The sequence below is a fragment of the Lonchura striata genome, chromosome 7 (assembly GCF_050655825.1).
Source record: "Lonchura striata isolate lonStrDom1 chromosome 7, ASM5065582v1, whole genome shotgun sequence".
Lineage (NCBI taxonomy): Eukaryota > Metazoa > Chordata > Aves > Passeriformes > Estrildidae > Lonchura > Lonchura striata.
The window spans coordinates 25655328-25676502 of NC_140709.1; the positions used below are offsets into that span (position 1 = coordinate 25655328).

The 21175-nt window shown below is 40.4% G+C and overlaps 1 protein-coding gene across 16 annotated transcripts in view; it reads left to right on the forward strand.

The window, feature by feature from the left end:
- Nucleotides 1–21175, forward strand: part of PARD3B (par-3 family cell polarity regulator beta) — a 394367-nt gene that overhangs the window by 362725 nt on the left and 10467 nt on the right. For all 16 annotated transcript variants that reach the window (XM_085585197.1, XM_085585191.1, XM_085585194.1 and 13 more), the window contains one exon: nucleotides 1020–1099. In XM_085585197.1, coding sequence (XP_085441323.1) covers nucleotides 1020–1099 — 80 coding nt within the window. The remainder of the gene's footprint in view (nucleotides 1–1019; nucleotides 1100–21175) is intronic.

Genomic DNA, 21175 nt, shown 5'->3' on the forward strand with positions numbered 1-21175 from the left:
GGCATTTGCCAAAAGCTTGATGTGATTTATTACTTTCTTTTTAATGAATTGTTAAAAATGTTTGAAAAGGCATTAAATCTTCCTTTCTGCTATTAATCTGTAAAAGGGGAAGGGGATTTTAAATGGCCTCTTAGTATATTGCTTTGTAAAACTGCTGATTCTAGCAGCACCGGAATAGGAATACATACTAATGCAGGAAACACTGAAGGCAGTCAGAGCCTCCTCCATTTATGGAAGAAAAGACTAATAGCTCCATTTTAACAAGGCTCTTAACACTTTGGGCCATCAGCAGGCATTGAGTGAAATTGGGAGAGCTCCTGTGTGCTAAAAGCATTGAAGTTCACCGTTTGGTACCCAGTTGGAGCCTTCCTGATAGAATTGTGCTCCCAGCCAATGCCGGTTGCCATCTTGAGCACAAACCAAGTAGTGCTGGCATTTTCACTGAGTGCACTCACACTGCACTTTTGAAATGGTACCAGAGCATCATAAATGCACTTAACTCCCAGCTGGATACTGAGCTTTGCAGTGGCGTTAGGGAAAGTTTCTGGATTCCTGTTAAGAATGAAAGAAAACCTGTTTGTATCATATTTTGTGCTTAAGCAAAACAAGCTAGTGGAGGGGGAAAAAAGCAGACTTGGTACTAAGATGTTAGCTTTGATTCAGTAGTTATGCCACTGTAATAGGAAGGGGTGTACTTAGTTAGATGATGTCCTCATGTTACTGAATTCCAGGAGAAAGGCCAGCCAGGGAAGGAGAGAGAGTATCCCAGCTAGTAGGCAGATGAGGGAAAGGTGCTGAAGATTGTACCTGCTCTAAACACTTCTTTGATACAGAAGCCTTTCTTGTTAGCAGTGATAAGATTATATATGGGATTTGAAGCTTCTTTGAGCCCCTGCCTTTCTTTTGTTGATTTTGGCATGTTGCAGCATCATGTGTTCTCTGCTTATCGTTTTGAGATGCATTGTTAGTAGCTGGGCTGCATAATTGATCTTCATCTCTAATTACTCTTCTCTCCACAGGTGCCTGGAAAAGGTCCAGATGGAAGCTCCTACAATCTGCACTTCGAGGGGGTGGAAAGGCAGTATGCATCCTTACCCAGGTACAGCTGCAAGCCTCCTTCCAATGGGGAGGGAAGGCAGCCCACAGCTGATGTCCAGCTCTAACATGAGAGATTATTCTGCACTTCTGTCTTGTCACATTTTGCTGCTGATTTACTGCCATTTTATACCTGTACTATTAATTTGGACTTTTGAATTTTTAAAAAACAGGTCTCTCATTGAACACATCAGCAAGAGTCATGATCCACAGGTAGGGAACATGACATTGAGGGAGCTGGCTCTGCAAGAGTTATAACAGGTCATAGCAGGGCATAAATGACTGAGTTTGTAGTGATATAATCCCAGCTGGCATTGACAGAACGTTGCTGTGGAAAGCTTCCACTACAGCAGCCCCAACTACTGAAGTCCCTTGTTGCTACAAGGGCTGTCTGACTGCAGTCTATTCCATGAGAACATCTCTGTGCTTTTACTGAGTGCTCTGGAAATGTGAGTGAATTCTCTGAGGGCTTTTTTTAATTTTTAATCCTTATCAACTGAATGAAGAGTAATTCTAGTCTGAAACCAGTGGGGCATAACAAAAAGGAAGCATTTCAGAGATTTCAGCCCCATTTCTATGGGAGTTCTAATAGCAGAGTGTAACACAAATCAAGCCAGAAAGGGGAGTGAGAGGATGCTAAAAGAGATAGTGGGAAGCAGGGAGAAGAAAACAAAAACAGAAAAATATTCCCCCTTTAGAATTAGTGGGCTGGACAAGTCCTAAGAGGCATGGTCCAATTCACTTCTTGGATCTACAGTCAGGCTGATTTGTAAAAGCAAAGCAAAAATAGGCATCTGTAAACAATAAGATTTTTTTTGCTGTGAAGTCATGCTGGCATTTCGGAAATCAGTGAATTGTTTCTTTTTGCTGCTTCTTTTTCTACTCAGCTATTTACATTCAAAGGTGAACACTGAAAGATTGATTGATAAATATGTAATGCTGTGTACAATTCCAGATGAAAATACAAAGACTATTTTACTTTTGCTAACCAGACTATAAAGACTGTTTCACAAGGCACTGTTGGATGTCTGTAGGTATTTTTAATGTATGTGATTTCTAAACCAAAGGATGTGTCTGCAGTTTACTTCCTGACTTCAAATTATATTTGTCAGCCATTTTTTCTTGGAGATGCATCCTGTGCAGTAACTGGCTTTTCTGACAGAGGCCTGCTTTCCAACAGTGTGTCTTGCATGTATTTCCTGGCTGACTGTGGGTATTTAATCTTCTGGGTAAATAGCTATCTTTTTTTACAGTCCTCTAGCATCATGTTTCCCTGTCACATTTCTAGCAGTGGTTTTTGCATGTTAGGTGTATTTTAATTTTGCACTCTCCTTTTTTATTTATTTTGAACTTCCATTTTGTTGAGTACTTCATTGTGGATTACAAGAAAGTAAATTCATAATTGGTGCCCAGTGTAACTCTCTACAGCAATTTTTATATTTGTATATCTTGTCTTCTTTTATTCATTTTCCCTTTAAGAAAGTTAACCATATTTTTTCAAATGTTGTAAATGGAAAATTTCTCAGTGAAGTAGCTTCCATAAGCCAGAATTGTTTTGATTTCCCTAGTATTCCTTTCAAGGGAGAATGACCAGACGTGGGCACTACAGTGCAGATGTAGACATGCTCTTGATTTATGTAGTAAGTGTTCCCTGCATCCCTTCTGTCCTGTTCCTTTCCAAACTGCTGCATCCTCAGCATGTTGCCTAGGTGTATATACTGCTCATCTCTACAACCTGTGTTTTTGTGGCGTTTGGTTGGTTGGTTTTTGGGTTTTGGTTTTTTGGGGTTTTTTTAAAAGTAGATTTATCTGAATAAGATCATGAATTGTACAGTATTGTTCCCTGAACCTCCATTTAATTGCTGGAGACACAACTCTCACTCTTAGAACAGCTTTGAGTATTTAACTGGTGGGAGCTCTCCATTTAGAAAGTCATCCAAATAGTCCCTAAGCTTCTGAAGATCACTGTGAAAGCCTCCTGTCTCTCTGTGCCTAAGGAGATTATGCTGGAGAGTGAGAAGACCTGCACTTCAGCAGAGCTGTTTGTGCTTCCCAGCCCAAACGCTGCTGCACGCAAGCCAAACTGGGTCTCCAGAGGATTTCCACCCTGGCAGGAGCAGAGCCTTGGGATATCACACACCCTTGGGTGTGCCCACAATTCAGCAATCAGCTGCTGCTTTTTATACTTCAGTTTTGTAAGTTTTGCAGTTTCATGTTACTGCAGTAATTAAGCCCTGGCAGTCACAAATGACTAGATTGTACAGTGAAGTCTAAATCCAGATGAAGGGGATGCAGTCTCATTGCCAGCCACTAATGGAAATGAGTGATTTCTTTTGTTCTCATGGCTGACTGCCCAGGAGTATAGAGGAATCCAGGTAAAAACCACCCATTTGCCAACCAATTCTCAGCAGTGGAGGATCCATGAAAACTACTGTAATAAGCAGCATTCTTAAAGGAAAAGAAATTAAGAGAAAGGAACTGGAATGAAGAAAGAAATGAAGAGGTAGTATTTCCTCAAAAGAGTAGCTTTCTTCTCTCAAGCATTTTAGTATTAGTTCACAGTTTCCTGCCCTTGGGTCCCCTTCTTTTGTGCTGTCCTCACTGTGGTGAGGCCTCTGAGCCGCATTGGTACAGATGCCATATGGAGCAGTCTGCATACTTAGCCATTTAAGCCCAGTTTAATAAGAGATACTTACAGAGGCTTCAGAAGAGGGCTGTAGATGCTGGGAAACAAATTCCTGTTGCAATATTACGTTGAGTCCAGGAGGATATGACCTTTGCCTGCTGCTCTGGTGTGGCACACACAAGGAAGACGAGGAAAGCGCTTGGACTGCAGCCAGTTTCACAGGATGGGGAGGAAGGAGGGGATCTGTGCTGTGTCAAGAGTAGCTAAGACCTACACAGTGAAACTGTTCTGCTTACCTGAAAGCCACCAGGACTCATGCCAGTGTGTGTTGGCATGGACAAATTAAGTAAAAGAGCTTTGGTCTTCCTCCCCACTGGACAAGAAGGAGGAATGTTCACCTAGTAAAATCTTTATCAGTGTTTGATGCCCCTAAGACACTGTCCCATTCCTTTGCAAAGGTGTGCATCCTGCATGAAGTCAGATCTGAACATACCTGCTGCTGGCTTGAAAAATTCTAAGCTTTGAAGCATCATTGTGTCTTTGCTTTTTTTTTTTTTTTTTTTTTTTTTTTTTTTTTTTCCTGTTTTTCTCTGAAGCTGCTAATTTAAGTCCAGATATTATGGGCCAAATTCAGGTGATACAAGTCTGTATTAACGCTGTTTGAGGAATTCAGCTGTCAAGTGCGCTTGTCTTTCCAGTAGGTGCAGCAGCAAATTACTGTCCTGGTCTCACTGAAGTCAGTGATGTCCTTTTTTCCTTTGAGTGGAGGATCTGTTCCTGTGTAAGGTTACATATCTAATTAAATGGGGAAACGGGAGGCAGCAGCTTTTGGAGAAAGGCTTTGTATCTGACTGGTCTGAGGAGTGGTAAGCTGAGCTACATAGTTAAGTTTCTGCGTAAAATAATGCCAGCCTGTAGGCTTACTTTGGAAATGTCTACAGAAGCAAACATCTGAATTAAATGATAAGTGGCTGTGGCAGCAGAGTGGCAGGTCTTCATCTCTCCCTGCATTGTGCTGTTCTGTCTGCAGAAAAGCAGCAAAGTGGGAGAGACAGAAATGGGAGGCTTTGCAAGAGAGATACAGTTCTTTGCACTCAATACTTACGTGTTGCCCTCAGGCTATTGCTAAGTAGTGCTGAGTAGTAGTATTAAGCGATGTTAAATTCTCCTGCATAGGAGGAGAATCGCTTGATTCTTACATATTTTAGACTCTTCTTTGGGAAGAAGAGCGGGGCAAGGTTGTGGGAGCCAGAAAAACATTTGTATCTTTTAAACTATTTTTAATGCGTACTTTCTTGGTGTAATTCAGAATATTTTCCTGATGGAGCTATGGAGCATATACGAAGCCGAAGCTGCTCTGTTTGTTCATAGTTCTATTTTTGAGCTTGCTTTTATGGAAGTCTGTCTTAATGTAAATCACAGTCTTGCTAATGGCAGCCTTGTTTGGAGAAGCTTCGTGTTCAAGGACACGTTCTTTTCTGTGGTGGTGGAAAAGCTGGCTGTAGCCAAAAGCAGACTGACAGACACTGGGACGGCACACTGGTTGACAAGATGAGTGTGGATTAGAAAGCTCAGCCATCTTTCCAATAAGAAGTGCTGATTCCAATGGAAATGTAGTACTTCAGACTTTCTCTGGAATTCTCGTATTATTGAAGAACACATTTATGTCAAGAAAAGGCAGGGAGCCAGAAAGGCTGTGAGAGAATTAGAAAATAATTGCTAGCATGGAAAAATGAGTTCAGGCTTTGTAGGTGGGTTCAGCTGTATTGCTGTGGCTGGGACAAGACTGCTGAGAGCAAACTGGTAATTTGCTCACAAGTCTTGTCTTAAATGTAACATGCATCCTGAAGCTGGGAAGCTTGGAAATGAATTAAGAAACCAGCCTTGCCATACAGTGGCAATGGGTAGTTTTCCCCTGCTGGAAGCTTCTCAAGTTGACCATGCAACTTGCATGATGTGAGAAATGGATTTGTAAAGGATTCTCAAAATCTGACTGAAAGCTCTCAGAGTCTTATACATTGGTATGCAAACTCTGAGATAAGGTGTGCTGACTTAGAAGGGCCAAGGAATAGAGATAACATTGTTGAGAGAGGAATTGAACTAGAAACAAGTTTCAAATTATGACCTTGCAAAAAGACCAGATATTTTGGAGAATTAGAACTGTTAAAGATGCATTGTAGCAAGACCACATGGGGTAAAATAATAGGTGATTGGTGTTAGAAGTATTAGCAGCATTGTGTGGCAAAAGCTAATAGGGTGAAAACCATTTATAAGGTGTAACCAGGAAATAGTTTGGCTTCTGATAGAATGGTGTTGGATTTTACATCTCTTATGTCTCACCCTTCTACTAGACTGATAATGGAACAAAATCTTTTAAAATGCCTCTAAGTTGCCCCACCTCTGTAGAGCTGGGATTTTCCAAGACGTTTCTTAAAGCAGTAACTGAAAGCAGCACATTCAAACTAAATTTCAATTTTGATCCATCCCATTACTTTTGTAAATGTATTTACAGAACCATCTAACCTGGAATTAGAATGTCACATTGTGGAGAATTCATTACATTCTTTGGAGGTTAATTGTTTTACTGCTTAAAGAGATTATGCCTTTTTTTTCCCCTAAGTCTGACATTACCCAATTTCAGTTTCTAGATACTACGGTAAATATTTTTTCTGCTAGATTTTAAGAGCCAAGCCTGCAAAATTCCTTCCCTTGAGTATTTCTGTGCAGAGATCATTTATGTTATGTTTTCACCTCCCTTTCAATAAATTAAATAGATTGAGCACTTAGGTATCACACTGTAGAGCATGAAAACAGCATTGACTCAAGGGGCCAGACTACCCATGCAGTCAATTTAGGAGGTAGCCTCTAGAGGTGAGTCAAAAACATTTTGAGCCTTTCAAATCAAAAGTAAAGTTTTGGAAGTATCTGTGTCATGAACAGATAAGGTTCCTCCAACAGAAGAAATAGATTACTTAGCATGTTTCATTAGCTGCTTTTTGCACTTGAGTGTTCTTGCCTTTATTTTACTGAGTTTATTTCAGAATGCAAGATTTCTGTAATTTAATTGAATCCTGAAAACATCATCAGAAAGTAACTTGACACAAATCACGAGAAAAAGTTAATTGTCTATTAAATAAGACTCATCATTCACCATTGTCTAGCAGAATCTGAAATTAATATACTGACATTACTTAAATATGTATATAGTGTATTCTCTTGGTTAACAAAAAAGAAATCACAGTTTTAGTGCAGACTATAATTAGCTGTAAATCAACTTGTCAGAGCATTCCCAGCCTCTGGGAATTGACTAGCCAAGGACCACAGATGAAAAAGCAAGGTTTTAAATGAATTATTTAAATCAAAATTCCCTGCATGCTAATTTAAATCACAAGTTTTTTGGGTTTTTTGTTTTTGTTTTTGTTTTTTTTTTTGCTTGGAACCACTTTGATTTAACCTATTCCATCACTTGTTGGAAAAAATCTGTTCTCTTCCTTATTTTGTGTCCTTCATTTACATTCCTCCTTGGCATACAGCAGCTTGTTGCACAGCACTGACCCGGCAGTGCAGTCGTGGTTCTGGCCATCAGCTGGGCATACATTACACAGCTACAAGGTGAGACTGTTAACTTCTGGTGTGTAATAGAATACCCAATATTTTTAGTCATGCCCAGGATTTTCCCTCCAAAGGGGTGGAAACCAGTGAAGAGCAGGTTGATGGGAAAATACTGTGCAGTTCCAGGTGGCTGAATAAAATCTGTATCTCCCTCGTTTCTTATACTGATTAAAATAAGAGGAGATGGTCAAGAGGAATATTTGAGAACCAATTGTAAATGGTCCTTTTTAATTTTTGACATAAGAATTTTTTTTTAATATTCCCCTGGCATAACTTCAAAACTAAGAAGAATTGATAATTTGGTGTCTTAAACAGGATTGGAAATAAGGAGGGTGCAAAAATGAATGGCCCAACTGACTTCATCACCCTAGTTATGTGAAAAATAAACAATATTCAAACAGTATATTCTCCAGTACATTTGATTACTATCTTTCTCTTCTGTTTTAATTCTCTAAAGTGATATCAGTAATTCAGGGATATTTTTAATATGATTTTTATCTTGACAGCTGTGCTCTTATTGAAAATGCAGCAAAATTTTCTCTGTCTGTATCTTCTAGTGTGGTGATCTCATTATAAATGAAATATATGTATGGTTTTAGTTGGATTTTAAGCACTGGCAGGTGAACGTAGAATCAGTTTTAATGGAAATACTGGTCAAGGACCTCCAAGATACATTGCAATAAACCAGCCAAGATGAAATACAGGCAAAAAAAAAGAGATCATTCTTATATGCTAGAGCTCAAGCTTGGGAACCAGGCTGATGTGCTCATTAAAAGATTAGCTCAAATCCAATTTCAAACAGTTTTAAGATTTAGCAAATTAACTTTTCTTAATTTTGGAAGATACTAAAACTGATAGCTGTAAAAACTACCCAGGTTCTAGTTGGTGTCAGGGAGATCATTCTACTTCAAGGCCAGAGCCCAAAACTATAGCAGGACAGCAGATTAGTGACACATACATACAGCAGAGAGCTGGAAGTGCTCTTTTGCAACTTCTGTTCCACCTCAGTTTCAATCCCTCTGCTCAGGTGTGCCATGGAACCTAATATCACCTCAGTGCCATATGTGAAGTGTGAAGACTTTATTTCATATATGATGTCAAAATACATTTGTCCAAAAATGTGCAGAGTTCATAAATAACCTGTATATATACCTTCTACAGGGAGAATCTCAGGCATTAAAAGCAGAGCAGGTAGGAAAAGTGTCAGTGTACTACAGACCTCTCAAAAAATATTCTTGTGTCTTTAAAGACTTGACTGAAAGGAGGAAAGAAATTTGTAAACAGGATCACAATTTCAGAAATCTCTGTGGTGAATAGAAAAGGAAGGAGATTTAGTTGTAAAACATACCTCCAGCTTTCTAATAAAATAGAAATATCACTTGAAATGAACATGATGCCTCCATCCAAGGCAAATTAAGTCTAAATAATGAAAAAGTATACTTTAGAAAGTCAGACAGGTCAAGGTTCGTGACATCAAATCATGGATTGCAGCTGGCAGGCCACCTCTATAATTTCCATGGGAATAACTAAAGAAAATTGACTAAAGAAAATGTCTGTAACAACTGGGACATTGCTTGTAAAAAAAAAACAACACTAAAAGCCAGATGTCTCAGAAGAATACTTAAGAAGTGTAGAAGGCTGCAGACAGGGATGGGGTTTGTCAATTTTCCTAATAAGTCAGTCAACTCCTCATAGCAAAAAGCCAGTTAATGCAATATGGAATAGTTTAAAAGTCAATTAATATTTTGAAACTAAGCAGTTAGCCTTTTTGCAAGGAGATACTATGCCGCCTAAATAAAAATACTTTCAAGTGTCACATTTACAGAAAACATGGATCTGGTATGAATTCTAGTGTATAATCAGGCATAAGGATCTCCCACTCAAACTAAGGGCACCAAATTCAGCTTAAAAATATGGGAGATGGAGGAAAATATTGCATTTGAACAAAAGGGCTTGAATTAATATTATAAAATTTAATGAAGTCGCGGAGACATTGCCTCAGAAAAGAAAGCTGTATTAACTATGCCTCCAGTGAGTAAAAGAACAAAACAAATGTTAGGGAACAAAATATTAATGAAAGAATAAAGTGTCAGTACAAAATGGTTAGGTTGAGATGAAGGATCTGTGGAAAAAAGATAAGTGAATGCAAATTAGAAAGAAGATTAAATTAAAAACCAAAAGCATATATCCCATAGAATGCATCAACAGAGTGATGTGCTGAGTGAAACCTGGGGAATAAGATGTGTGCTCCAAAATGCAAATACATCCATTGCATTGTTAAGATGGATATTGAAATGGCTCAGGAGACCAGCAGACTGGGAAGCTCAGCTGGCTGCTTTGTAGGTACGGATATTTGGAATAAAAATGTTGCTGCTTATGCTGGGTTGTAATTCAGAACTCATCAAAAAGTGTGGGCTCTAGGCTGCAAAGGTGAGAAAGAGCATTGCAAATTGAGACAACTCTGCTGCTGCAGTTCTTGGTTTCAGCTTTCCCTTGATAAACATGTCTGGAGGTGCAGCTGAAAGATGGCTGTCAGCAAACATGCTTTAAAAACACCTAACAAAGGAAAAATGTAGGAAGCCAACAGTATCAGGTGTAAATATGTATTATTTTTGAGGATGTTGGATTAGGAACTTTTGAGCAAGCTTCCTGCAGCTCTCATTTTTGTGCGTGAACCTCCTGTACATTGTGTCATTGCTCAGCTGTGTTCCTGTGAGCAAACAGCAGCTTTGCAGTGGCACCCTTTGCTCAGAGGCAGACTGCAGTTAGTTCTCCATGTTAGTTCTCAATTCCTTTGTCTCCATCCAGTCTTTGCTTTGCAAAGCAGACTCAGAAAAAAGAAGAAAACAAAAAAGAACAACCAGGAAAAAGCCCACCAAAATTACAGCCCTACATGATGGTTTGCTGTCACAATGGCAAGTTTCAAGCTTCTAATAGCAAGCCATTTAAAGAGAGTCAGTTACAGGTATTCTTATGTACATGTTTAGAAAAGAGGAAAGATTATGATGATTAAGTAGGAAAGTGAATTGCATGTGGACAGTCTTAATTGCATGCTGCAAGGTAATGACAAGCTGTGAAATCCTAAGACCTCAAATCTAGTTCTGTGTTCTTTTACAAACATGTAGGGGACAGAGTCGTGAGCACTCCGTGTGCCACCCACTGAGAAGTGAGAAGCAGGGTGGGGGAGATGTGGGGAGTGCAGAAGCACGAGGGCAGCGCTCTGAGCAGTCCTGCCTCTGTTTGTTATCCTTGCTGAAACCCTGCCTTGCGAGGAAAGAGCTTTTATATAAACTGGTGATTAAAGGAAAGAGGTATCTAATTTGGGATTAAGAGAGTTGCTGAAGAATTTAATAGTAAAAACAGTTGCTAGAGCAGCTGTTTCAACACAGCTCAGACAATTGGCAGCCAAACTGCTTCCATTTCATGAGTAGGTGACATATTTAATTTCTCTGCACAGAAGTCTTAAACATATCAGGAGAAAAGGCTCAGTTTTAGAGGATTTTGTCCAAATGTCTTTGCTCATATTCACCGAAGGCTTCTTTGTTGCTCTTCAAGTATGATGCCTTAGAAAGTCATGCTTTAGATGTGTTGATCCAGCTTGAGAACAGTCAGAAATTTACTCCAAGAAGCTAGTATGAGCCTGGTCCAGAACCACTGCAATCCATGGACATGTTCCTAATGATTGCAGTCAGTTTAGACTGAAATGCAGCCACTGTTGGAGCATATTCTTTGATTTCTTTGCTGTCTGGGTCAATCTGGTAGTAATTTGACAAACTCTGATTAGATTACTTGTTGTTTTCCCCCAGAATTCTGCCCACCAGTGTTAGCAGTTTCTCTCCAGATTTTGGATATCCTAGTAAAAGAAATATATCTTTTCCTGCTCTATATGTTCTTCTTCAACCTATCCAATCTTATCACAAATATAAGTGAAATAAAAGTAGGCCTTAAACATGAATGTGATTCAAGGTTGTTGAAGAATTTCAAACATTCAGATCACTAGTGGTTATGGACCACTAACTTTGTTAAGAGCAAGCATAGAGCTAAAACTCCTATTCTACCCTGTTAGAGAAGATTAATTCCTGCTTTCTTAAGAATCATTACCCTCATTTCCAGGCTTGGAAAAGATTGCATTGTTCTAGCATTTAATAGTTATGTAAATTAGCACTGATTTTGTCATTTAGCACCTGTGCAAAATTTTCTGCTGGAACAGTTCTTTCAAATAGGGCATAAACAAAGCATAAGATGCAGAGTGATACTGTTAATTTGCGGATGCTTACTTGGAAAAATCTGAATGAGCTATTGAGCATCTTTTCCATGGGTAAAGATGTCATGAATATGCCAGAAACAGAGCAGCAAAACTTTGTAGGCATGTGGTTGGTCTTAAATAGCACATAGGCCACTAGTCAGATTTTCAGCAAGCTTTATTTTGAAAATATATTAAATACCATAATGCATATGCTAGAAACCACATCTTTAGGGTAATGGTAATGTCTTTGCTGTACTCAAAATCTTTGTCTGCCAAACATAACTTAGTCTGGATATAGAGATATTGACACAACTTCTGCTGGTTCTGCCTGGTATTGCTGTGGCCTCCGCTGCTTCTGTCCTCTGTTCTGTGTGAGCAGATGGGATCCTGCAGCTGTTTGAATAAATATTAGTTTTAAAGAATTATGCTGCTCTGATTAACCATTCAATGAGGGGGGAAATGGCAGGGGAGAGAGCACCTAAGGAATCTCTGTACTTCAGGTCTTTTGCCCAAAAGCATTCATTTAAATGTTTGAGCAGTGATGAGGTGAGGAGTTATATAAACGGGAAGCTGTTCCTCAAATCACTATCTTCTCTCTGCATAGAGTAATTGATAGCTTATGTGCTTGCAACAGCTGAAAAAATAGAGCAGAACATGCAAACACGTCTACTGTATAACATATGTGGGAAGCAAGTGGAGGAGAGTGTTAACTTTAATAGAAAGTGAATTATCTGCCATTTTTGTTCCACCCCAGATGTAATTCAGCAAGGAGATTGGATCTGTGCACTAGATAATCTGAGACAGTGCCTTGGAAATTGGCAGTCAGAGTTCCATCCAGAGGGCAGGAAATGTGTGAACAAAACCCAGCCCAGGTTATCAAGCAAAACCCCAAGCCAACAGGGGTCCTTGGATATTGAGTAGTTGGCGCTTTCCTTCATTTAAAGAAGAAAAATAGGCTTGTTTTACAGGTGAAAGGAGATGCTTTGAGAGCAGTCTGTTGTAGATCATGGCAAAATCTGGCAAGAAAAAGCAATCTCGGGATGATTTCACAGTGAAAATTCTTGTGACTGGCTTTTTACTTGGATCTAGGGGCTAGTTAGTGCTGTATATATACCCATGTGTCACCAGGTTTTGGACCCTCATTTGGCATTTTTGCTATGTGTTTTGGTTCACTCTGAGATCCTGTGCTTTAAAGAAAAGGCATGTTTGTTTACTGAGAACTGAATTGTCTTCAGCATAGAAAGAATGTGTTTTTAGAAGCATGGTATGGCCACAGTTTCTCCCCTTGTTTTGCTTTTTTAAGGAGATAATAGTGATACACTCTTGAACTGAGCTCAACCAGCAAACACAATAGCTGGGACAAAGCATGTAGGAAAAAGGATGCTAACAGTCCTTCCTCCAAAGATGCTCAAACAGCAAACACACTTTACAACTGTACATTCAGCGATTAAAGATTTCCAGAATCAGTTAAAAGCTTTGAGGATCCCAGTAGCTGTGCTCAGAAAACCCATGTGACTTCACTGTGACTTCTGGTAGTCTTCTAATTAGCTTTGTAGGGGTCTCTGAAGGCATCTGGGTTTCTCACTGGCTCGGGAATTAGGCTGAATTTAGGCTGCCTGAACATACCAGTGCTGGGTTTGAGCATTTTTGAGCATTTCTGTGTGGATCTCTTTGCCCCTCTGGAATGGCAGGCGGGAGCAGCGTGGTGGGGCTGTGCTGCTGTACTGACTCAGCCTCATAGCAGAAAGCACAGAGCAGATCGGTTTAAAGCGAAAGGGAATTTAAAAAAAAAAAAAAAAGGGCAAATTCAATTAGTCATTTGAAATTGAGTTGGGGTTTACAACTTGAATTTTTAGGCCCAGATCCATCAGAGCACTTAAGCACCTGCTTTACCTTGAATACAATTTGCTTTTCAATAGCAGTTATTTGCCTCACTATCAGAGACCTCCAGGAAACCTGGGCTTAAATGGACATTGTAAAGAATGAAGGAAGGATGGCAGACAGGCAGTGGTACTTGGAGAAATTTCTCTTTTTCACTCCCTACACCTTACATGCTTTAAATAATGCCTGCTTAATGCAATCCTTTGTGTTATGTACCCTGTAAATAATGTCAGGAAAGGTTATTTAATGTTAATTTGACTTTTTCTTTGAAAAGAGATGTTGCTAATCTTAACCTGTAATCTCTTTAGTATTATTGAGGGGAATAACAACCTTAATGTCATTTTGGTTTGATTTCTTTGTATGAGGGGGTGGCAACTCTCCCTTCTCTCTCGTCACCAAACATCTGAAACAAGCTCTGTTATTGCTGCAGTGGTGCTTGGTCTTACAGAGATTTCATCAGAAGCATTTCATTTTTAATGGACAATAGAAAATGTTCAGCTGTCCATTATTACACTTCTTTGTACACAGTCTAAAAATATAAATGGAAATTATAATTACATCTGTAATTCTGGGTCCCAGCTGAAATCACTTTAATCCCAACGTGAGGGGAAAAAATCAATACAGAACCCTTAACTCTAGTCTTTTCCTCCTTAGATATTTCATTTTCAGTCGTACTAGTTTATACCACAAGTTTTATAAGTTTTTCAAGGGACTTGAGTCCGCAGAGACAATTTTGCATCCTCAAAATGGTATTGCTACTTTGTGCTTTTCTGTTTTAGAAACTGTAATGACATTCTTGAGTAATGGGTTATATTGTAGCTGCTTGATATAACATGTTTCCCTCTTTTACTTTTTTATCATTAAAAAGTGGGATCTTTGAAATGTTGCAAAGTTTTTAAAGAAAATACTATTTTACTGGCAGCAGAATTACACATCTTTTTCTTTTTGAAGAGGAACCCAAGTCAGCATTAAAGATTTAACATTGAGATTTGGAAAATACACCTTTCTCAACTCACCACAGGCTCTCTCTACTCTATTGTGCTTTTTTCCTATGGGCTTCAAATAGGTCTGTCAAGGTTAAATATTATCATGTTTGAGGATTTTTGGTATCAACATCTGCAAGTACAGAAATGTCAAGTATTTTGTGTTTCTGAAACCTTCGCCTTTCTGCAAACCCAAGCCTAGACCAACAGTTTCTTTTGTTTGAGTTAACATCAGAGGAGGAAGGGAGAGGTTCTTTTATGCTGTAAGACCTTTGCAAACTATTAATTGTCCACGAATTGCAACTTCCTCTGAAACATCTGGTTCTGGTAATAGTCCCAGACACAATGCTGCAGATTAGGATACACTCCACTTTGTTGCCCCAGTTGCCACACTGTTAATAATCATGGATCTAATGTCCACAGAGCAGAGGTGTGTTCTTCATCTTGGCAGAATGTCTTCTTTCTTCGTAATTGCACGTATGTACCATTTTCTAGACCATGGGCACTCAAAAAGTAAAACATAAATTAGCAGCATTCTGGTCAGGCTTTTCTCTGAATACCTGGAAGATACAACCGAAAAGGAATGTTTCCACTTGAAGTGAGGCATTTCAGCAACCTACAGTTAGTACCCTAGGTACAATTTATTTGCTGTCTAAGGCTGTCAAGCCTTAACTTCCTGATTTCATTCCAGGATACAGATGTTTCATTCTCCCCCTGCCCTCTCCTCCCCTTTCAGATACAATTCTATACAAAAGCCTAATCCAAAAATCACTGAAATGCTTCCATTGATATCCAGAGGTCGTGGCTGGGGCTGGATGAGTTTGGAGCACAAAGTTATTCATTGCATCAAAGTTATTCCCTTTTCTCAGTCTGGTATCTAAGCAAAGCACAGATGTTTTTCCATCTTTACTTCCCCCTGCAAAGTATCTTGATGGGTTTTTTATGAACTTGCCACTTCAAGTCTATCAGACTACACAATCTGAAAATACTTGGAGAGATATTATAGTAGTGACCTTTATTGTTCATTAGTGAATCAGCAGCCTAGCTTACTGTGGCTTTAAATGAGCTATATAAATTGGTTATTTTCAATGATGATTCCCTTGATTTGAGCATACTAGAGCAAAGATAATTGATTGGTTCATTATGTAAAAGATTATTTCAAGTTAGAGGATGGTTTTATTTAATTTTTTTCTCCCAGCCAAATTGAGACATGCTGTCTAGAATCTTGGCCAGGTTCTTACCAGGTTCATATCCGGAAGCACTGTTGCTTCTTTGTTGCTCACTGAAGGCACATAGCAGCCTTCCTGGGTGGGTGGGGATTCCTCTTTGATTGTAATGTCAGCTCAAGCTGCTGCCAGCATCACGTCCTGCATGTAAGACTTTTTTGCACACCCTTGATACGTGATGTATGTGTCTTTTCAAAATAAATTGAAGTCTATACCAGGTAGTGCTGTCCAAAGCCTCTCTCTGTCTCAATGCTGGTTTGCCCACACCCTGTATTCCAAGTGCTATGCTGCCACGTCTCTCAGGTATCACTAATTTCCAGCTATTGGCATTCTTTGCCAAAGATGTAGTGCTTTGGTTAAAGCATTTTTTTCTTTCTTCAGCAGCGTGCTCCTCTTTCAGCTTCAGAATCCTGATGTCTTCTGTTCTAGATACATGACTAAGCTGATAGAACAGTTACAGCAGCTTGCACTTGCTCTCTCTAAAAGGTTGTTTTGCTCTAAGGTCTTTGCTGTTGCAAATTTTATCTTGTCGTCTGTCATGCAGCACAGTGCGCAGATGGCACAGAAGTTTGTTTAGAAGCTACAAATCCCATTTATTGGAAGTGTTAGGGGGGATGCATGTAGATCAGGGACATTGGTGGTTGCACCAGTTCCCAAAGAGCAAAGGATACTGCATGCCCAGGGACTATGCAAGTAAATCATGCTGTGAGTGCATGGTGCTGCCTCAGGCCAGGAATGCATGAAAGAAAATGTCTCATGTTATTTGGGACACCTGGCTGGCACTGCCAGGGCTGCTGCTGCTGGCAAAGAGAGCGAAGAAGAGAACAGTTACCAGGCTAGGAGGGGATAGTGGTAAAAATTGTGATGGACTCTAGGAATCCAAGCCTAGGCCTTGCTGAAGGACTCAGAGAGGACAGTGGAGGCTGTGGCATCTTGTACTGTTGTCCTGTCCACCCATCTTGTGGTCTAACATGATGACCTCTAACTTCCAGATTTGCTTAAGGAAACAATGTCCAGCAAATTACATAGGGAAGAACTGAGTTCAGATGTGTATGAAAGTCAGCAGTTACGTTGTTTTCATCTGGGAATGAACATATTTGTGTATATGTATAGGTATTAAATCTAATACCATATACATGAGTAAAAACTCCACCTGTGCCCATAAAGCAGTTGGGAGCTGTATTGTGTGTTTCCTCCATGCTCAGTGGTTCAGGTCTCAAAGCAACCTCAGAGTGATGTATTTGGTAGTGGCACCATGTGTGCATGTCTCTTCCAAGCACAGCTGTTCTACAGGACATCTTGAGGGGGTGTTTGCAGATTCTCATCTGTGTCTCACTTCTCCAGAATCTGCTTCTGCTCCCAGGATCTGGCGTTGCCAAGCCCTTCTCATCTGAGCAAGTCAACAGCCTGTCCCAGGCTGCTGCCTAAGAGAATGGCAAGGCTTTGTAAATAAAGGAAACAATTGAATGATAAGTTCACACTTCAGCACGCTGCTTAACAACCTGATAACAGTTAATTACATACAGTATTTTTAAATGCAGCGACAGGGAGAGATAACTCGTGCAGAGGTGGAGCACAGGCCCTTGGGCCTCACGACCGAAGGTTAACCTCTTACTACCCACGCACATAACGAGACTGATGGCTGGAGCTCCGAATGTCACCAGTTCTGAACTTTTAGTGGCCAGCAGCGACTCAGGGTCATGCACGTGAAGTGTCCTCAGCCACAGGTAGGGGCAGGGGGAAGCTGTGCTGAGTCCCAAAACTTACGGGACCTGCTTTGAGAGCAACCCGTGAGCTGAGAGGCAGAAAACGTGGGGTGGTAAGCCCAGGGCTGCCTGCAGCAGAGGCAGCAGGTAGAGCGTGTCCAGTCGGGAGTGGCGCTCCTGATGTTGGTGTAAGTGCAGGAGCTGTGCAGGAAGCAGCCAGCACAAACACAGCTGGAATGGGCCCGCGAGCCGCCACAGCTGCGCTCGGCGCTGCCGCTCCCTGGGCACCGCCTGGGACACCTCCCTCTGGCCCGGCCCGGGGCGACTGAGCTTTCACCTTGTTATTTAAAGCACAGCTTAGGACATCTGCTGTCAGAGCACCCACAAAGTTCGTGGCTTAATGCAAGTCTAATTAACTGATTTGCCTATCCAAATCTGGAGATTTACACACTTCTAAAGAGGCAGCTGTAAAGTTATAACTTCAGCTGTTTATCATGCCCCGAGCCTTTAAATCTCAATTATGAAAGGTGGTGTTTAATGGCTAGCAGGAAAATGGGTGGTTACCAGAGTGTTAATGGAGTGCAGCAAGCCAGGAAATGTATAATCTAATGCTTGTATAGAAATGAAAGGTTCTAACAAAAGAAAGTATTGGGAGGGAGGATGTACTTACAGGCTGTTTGTGCTGTTTAGGAGAAAATCAGTACATGAGCAGTAGGGAAACAATGGGGACTGTAATACTGCCTGAAGAAAGAAATAAGAGCTGCTTGTTTATAAGGTCCCTCTCACACCCCCAAAACAGCCATCCTTCTTCTCTGGGTCTTGAGTTTTGCCTTTGTTACAAAGGTGGGGGGAAAAAAAGAATGATATGTCACTGTGATTTTAACAGAATGTCTGGACCAGAAAAAGCAAAATGAAGGAAAAAATAACCAGCTACATATTCCTTTTTTTACTGAAGCATGGTTTTACTACCCAGTTTATTCCATTGGAGGCAGAATTGACAGCCATGCTTCATCATGGCAGTGGGAGAAAGTGCTGCAAGGAATGCTTTAATTTAAATGAGAAATGCTCTAAGAGGGGGAAAAAAGCCTAAAAGCTTGGTAATAACATTAATAACCACTTCTTACAGGTTTTTACTAGCCCACTAAAGATCAGACAGCATGTTAAGGTCCCAGTGGCTGAATAGTAAAAACCTGGGCCCAGGTTATTATTACTTAGGAAGATTCTTTTAATGATTTCTGTTATTAGATGAAAATCATTTGAATAGCACAGCTGAATGGTCACCATGCTTTAAATTCATTTTGAATGAAAAATTAGATCAGGGTAGAATTTGGGTTTATGCATTTCTAAAAGCACTTCACAAAACCAGCGTGGATAGCAGTAGTGCTGTGAATGGGCAGGCAAAGGGCAGAGGTTTCCTTGGTGGGGAGGAGCTCTTCTGGATTGTGATCAATTCTTTCTGAAAAGCAATTTTTACTATGGCAACAGAATTTCTTTTAAATCAAATTAAAAGTTCCTAAACCACCACAGACTCCTTAATTTCTACTCTGATAGCCTTCAAAAAAGCAGAGACCTCCAGTAGGGGTTAAGATGAGGCAGAGGGATCCAGGTGGTATTTTTGGCTTTTGTGCTGCTGCTGCATTGAAGCCCAGGTTGGGGTCGTGCCTCTGCATCTCACTCCCTTCTCCTAGAATGCCTGCCTGCTCTCGAGGGCAGCTCTGGCTGTTCTCAGCAGGGGCAGCAGGGTCCCCCTGTCTGTTGGGAGTTGCTACATGGTGAGACAGGACAAGTATTATCATAGCACAGAGTTCCTTTCAGCATCTTGCTCCAGTAGTGGCAGTACTTTTTTGTATTAGTTTGAATTTGCATTTAAATGCAAAATTCAACTGAGAAGCCTAAAGAGTTGCTTCTCTTGCTGGCTTAAGAGGCATACATACTTTAAAAATAAGTTTTCTCCCCTCTAACGTAACTTGGTCAGCATCTTCTCAGAAATGTGACTCAGAAGACCAAAGGCCAAGAACTCTTTTAGTCTATAGGAAGATCTTTTGGTCCCCACTGATCTGCAAAACAAAAGACCAAAGGGACCTTGAAATCTCAGCCAGGTCTCTCCCCAACAGAGCATGGGGGTTCGTGAGCAACAAGCATGACTGCTTAGCATTGAGAGTAGGTTACCAGTGCCCAGAGGTTAATGACTCACACAGCATTATGTTGTGTTGAATAATGAGGAACATCTGAAATGACACATGTTGTAATGACTCGCTACTTAAAGTACCAATCTACTTAAGATCCCTTTAAGCTTGAGGAGATCACAGAATAGCAATGTCTTGTTCAATAGGTGCTACTTTATTTTATGCCTTCTGGTAGAAGAGATGTATCATGCCTGAGAGCATATGAACAAAACAAGTGAGGAACTGAGTAGGAAGGATTATTGCACTAGTTGTTTTGAATGCTTTTTAGGCATTTATAGAGCACCAGCTAGCACATTTTGGGTTTTGTTTTTGTTGATTCCAGGGTTTTAATCCTGGTTGTCACAGTTCCTACATTTGTAGGTTGGATTTAGGGAAGAAGAGAAAGGGGAGCTTTGCCTGCAGGATGAGATTATCAGAAACTGGTCTGAGATTTGCTGTGGAAAATAAACTAATGCTGGAGCAAAGTAGCAACACTGTCTTATGGTTTCGTTGCTGATGGGAGGGAGTTTAATTAGATGGCACTCTAAATTCTGATGTTAACCAATCTGTGACATAGTTTGCTCCATTAGGGATTGAGAACAATCTATTTTCTTGCAGACAAAACAAGTTGCCCATGCTGCCATAAGAAGTCTTACATAATCTTACAATAAAGTTTTAAACCTGTCAGACACTGCTTGCATGTCTTACAGTCATTTCTGCAGTCTGCTCCCCTGCATGGAAAGCTGGTATGTGACTAAATTGTACACTTGGTCTTAGATGTAAAAGCAAGGGTGACACCTAAATGTCTCCAATTGCTGAAAATGGCCCAGGGAACAGCTGGGGCCCAGCACCTCTGTGGTGTGGCCCTCTGCAAACAATAAAGGACTTAGTTCTCCAGCTGCTTTAAGACTGGACTTCAACTAGAGAAATATAAACACGGCTCTGCACTTACCTGCTGGGATTGTGGTGCTCTGCTTGTTTCTAAATATTTTAAGCTGTAATATTGGAGAGAAACTGTGCATGTATACTCTTATATTCAGGCCAGTTAGCACCATTTTAGACTTTGCAAAAGTGTATACAAGAAAAGAGAATCCAGCCTGCCTGCATTGCATCTGGAATATATTGCTCGAATTTCAAACAAACTTATATGGACTCATCCTTCTCCAAACTAAATAGAAATTCTTTAAAAAGGGAAGAGAGATTCTTCCACTCTTATATGCACCACTCACACACACACACACACACACACACACACACACACACACACACACACACACGCGCCCCCACCTTGAAATGCAGGTCATTAAATGATCATTATTTTTATGGGTCTGCAAAGCCTGTTGAAGTCAAAGCTGTGTAATACACATTGCAGAGTGTTCTGCTAATCCAGTCCGACCACAGTCGTGCCTGGCCCAGGGAAGAGGGTCTGGTAACTGGAAACCTGACACTGAAGGAATTCCAAACACAGTCCTCAAACTAAAAACAGCTCTCTCTGCATGGCATGTGCTACACGAGAGCCAGGGATTGTATTCGTTTATGTTATCTGATTTTTCAGTCTTGTATTGTTGATAAAAGAACAGGAGAAGGAAGCACCTCCACCAGTTCAGCCCATAAATAAAGTGTGTATGGTGTGTT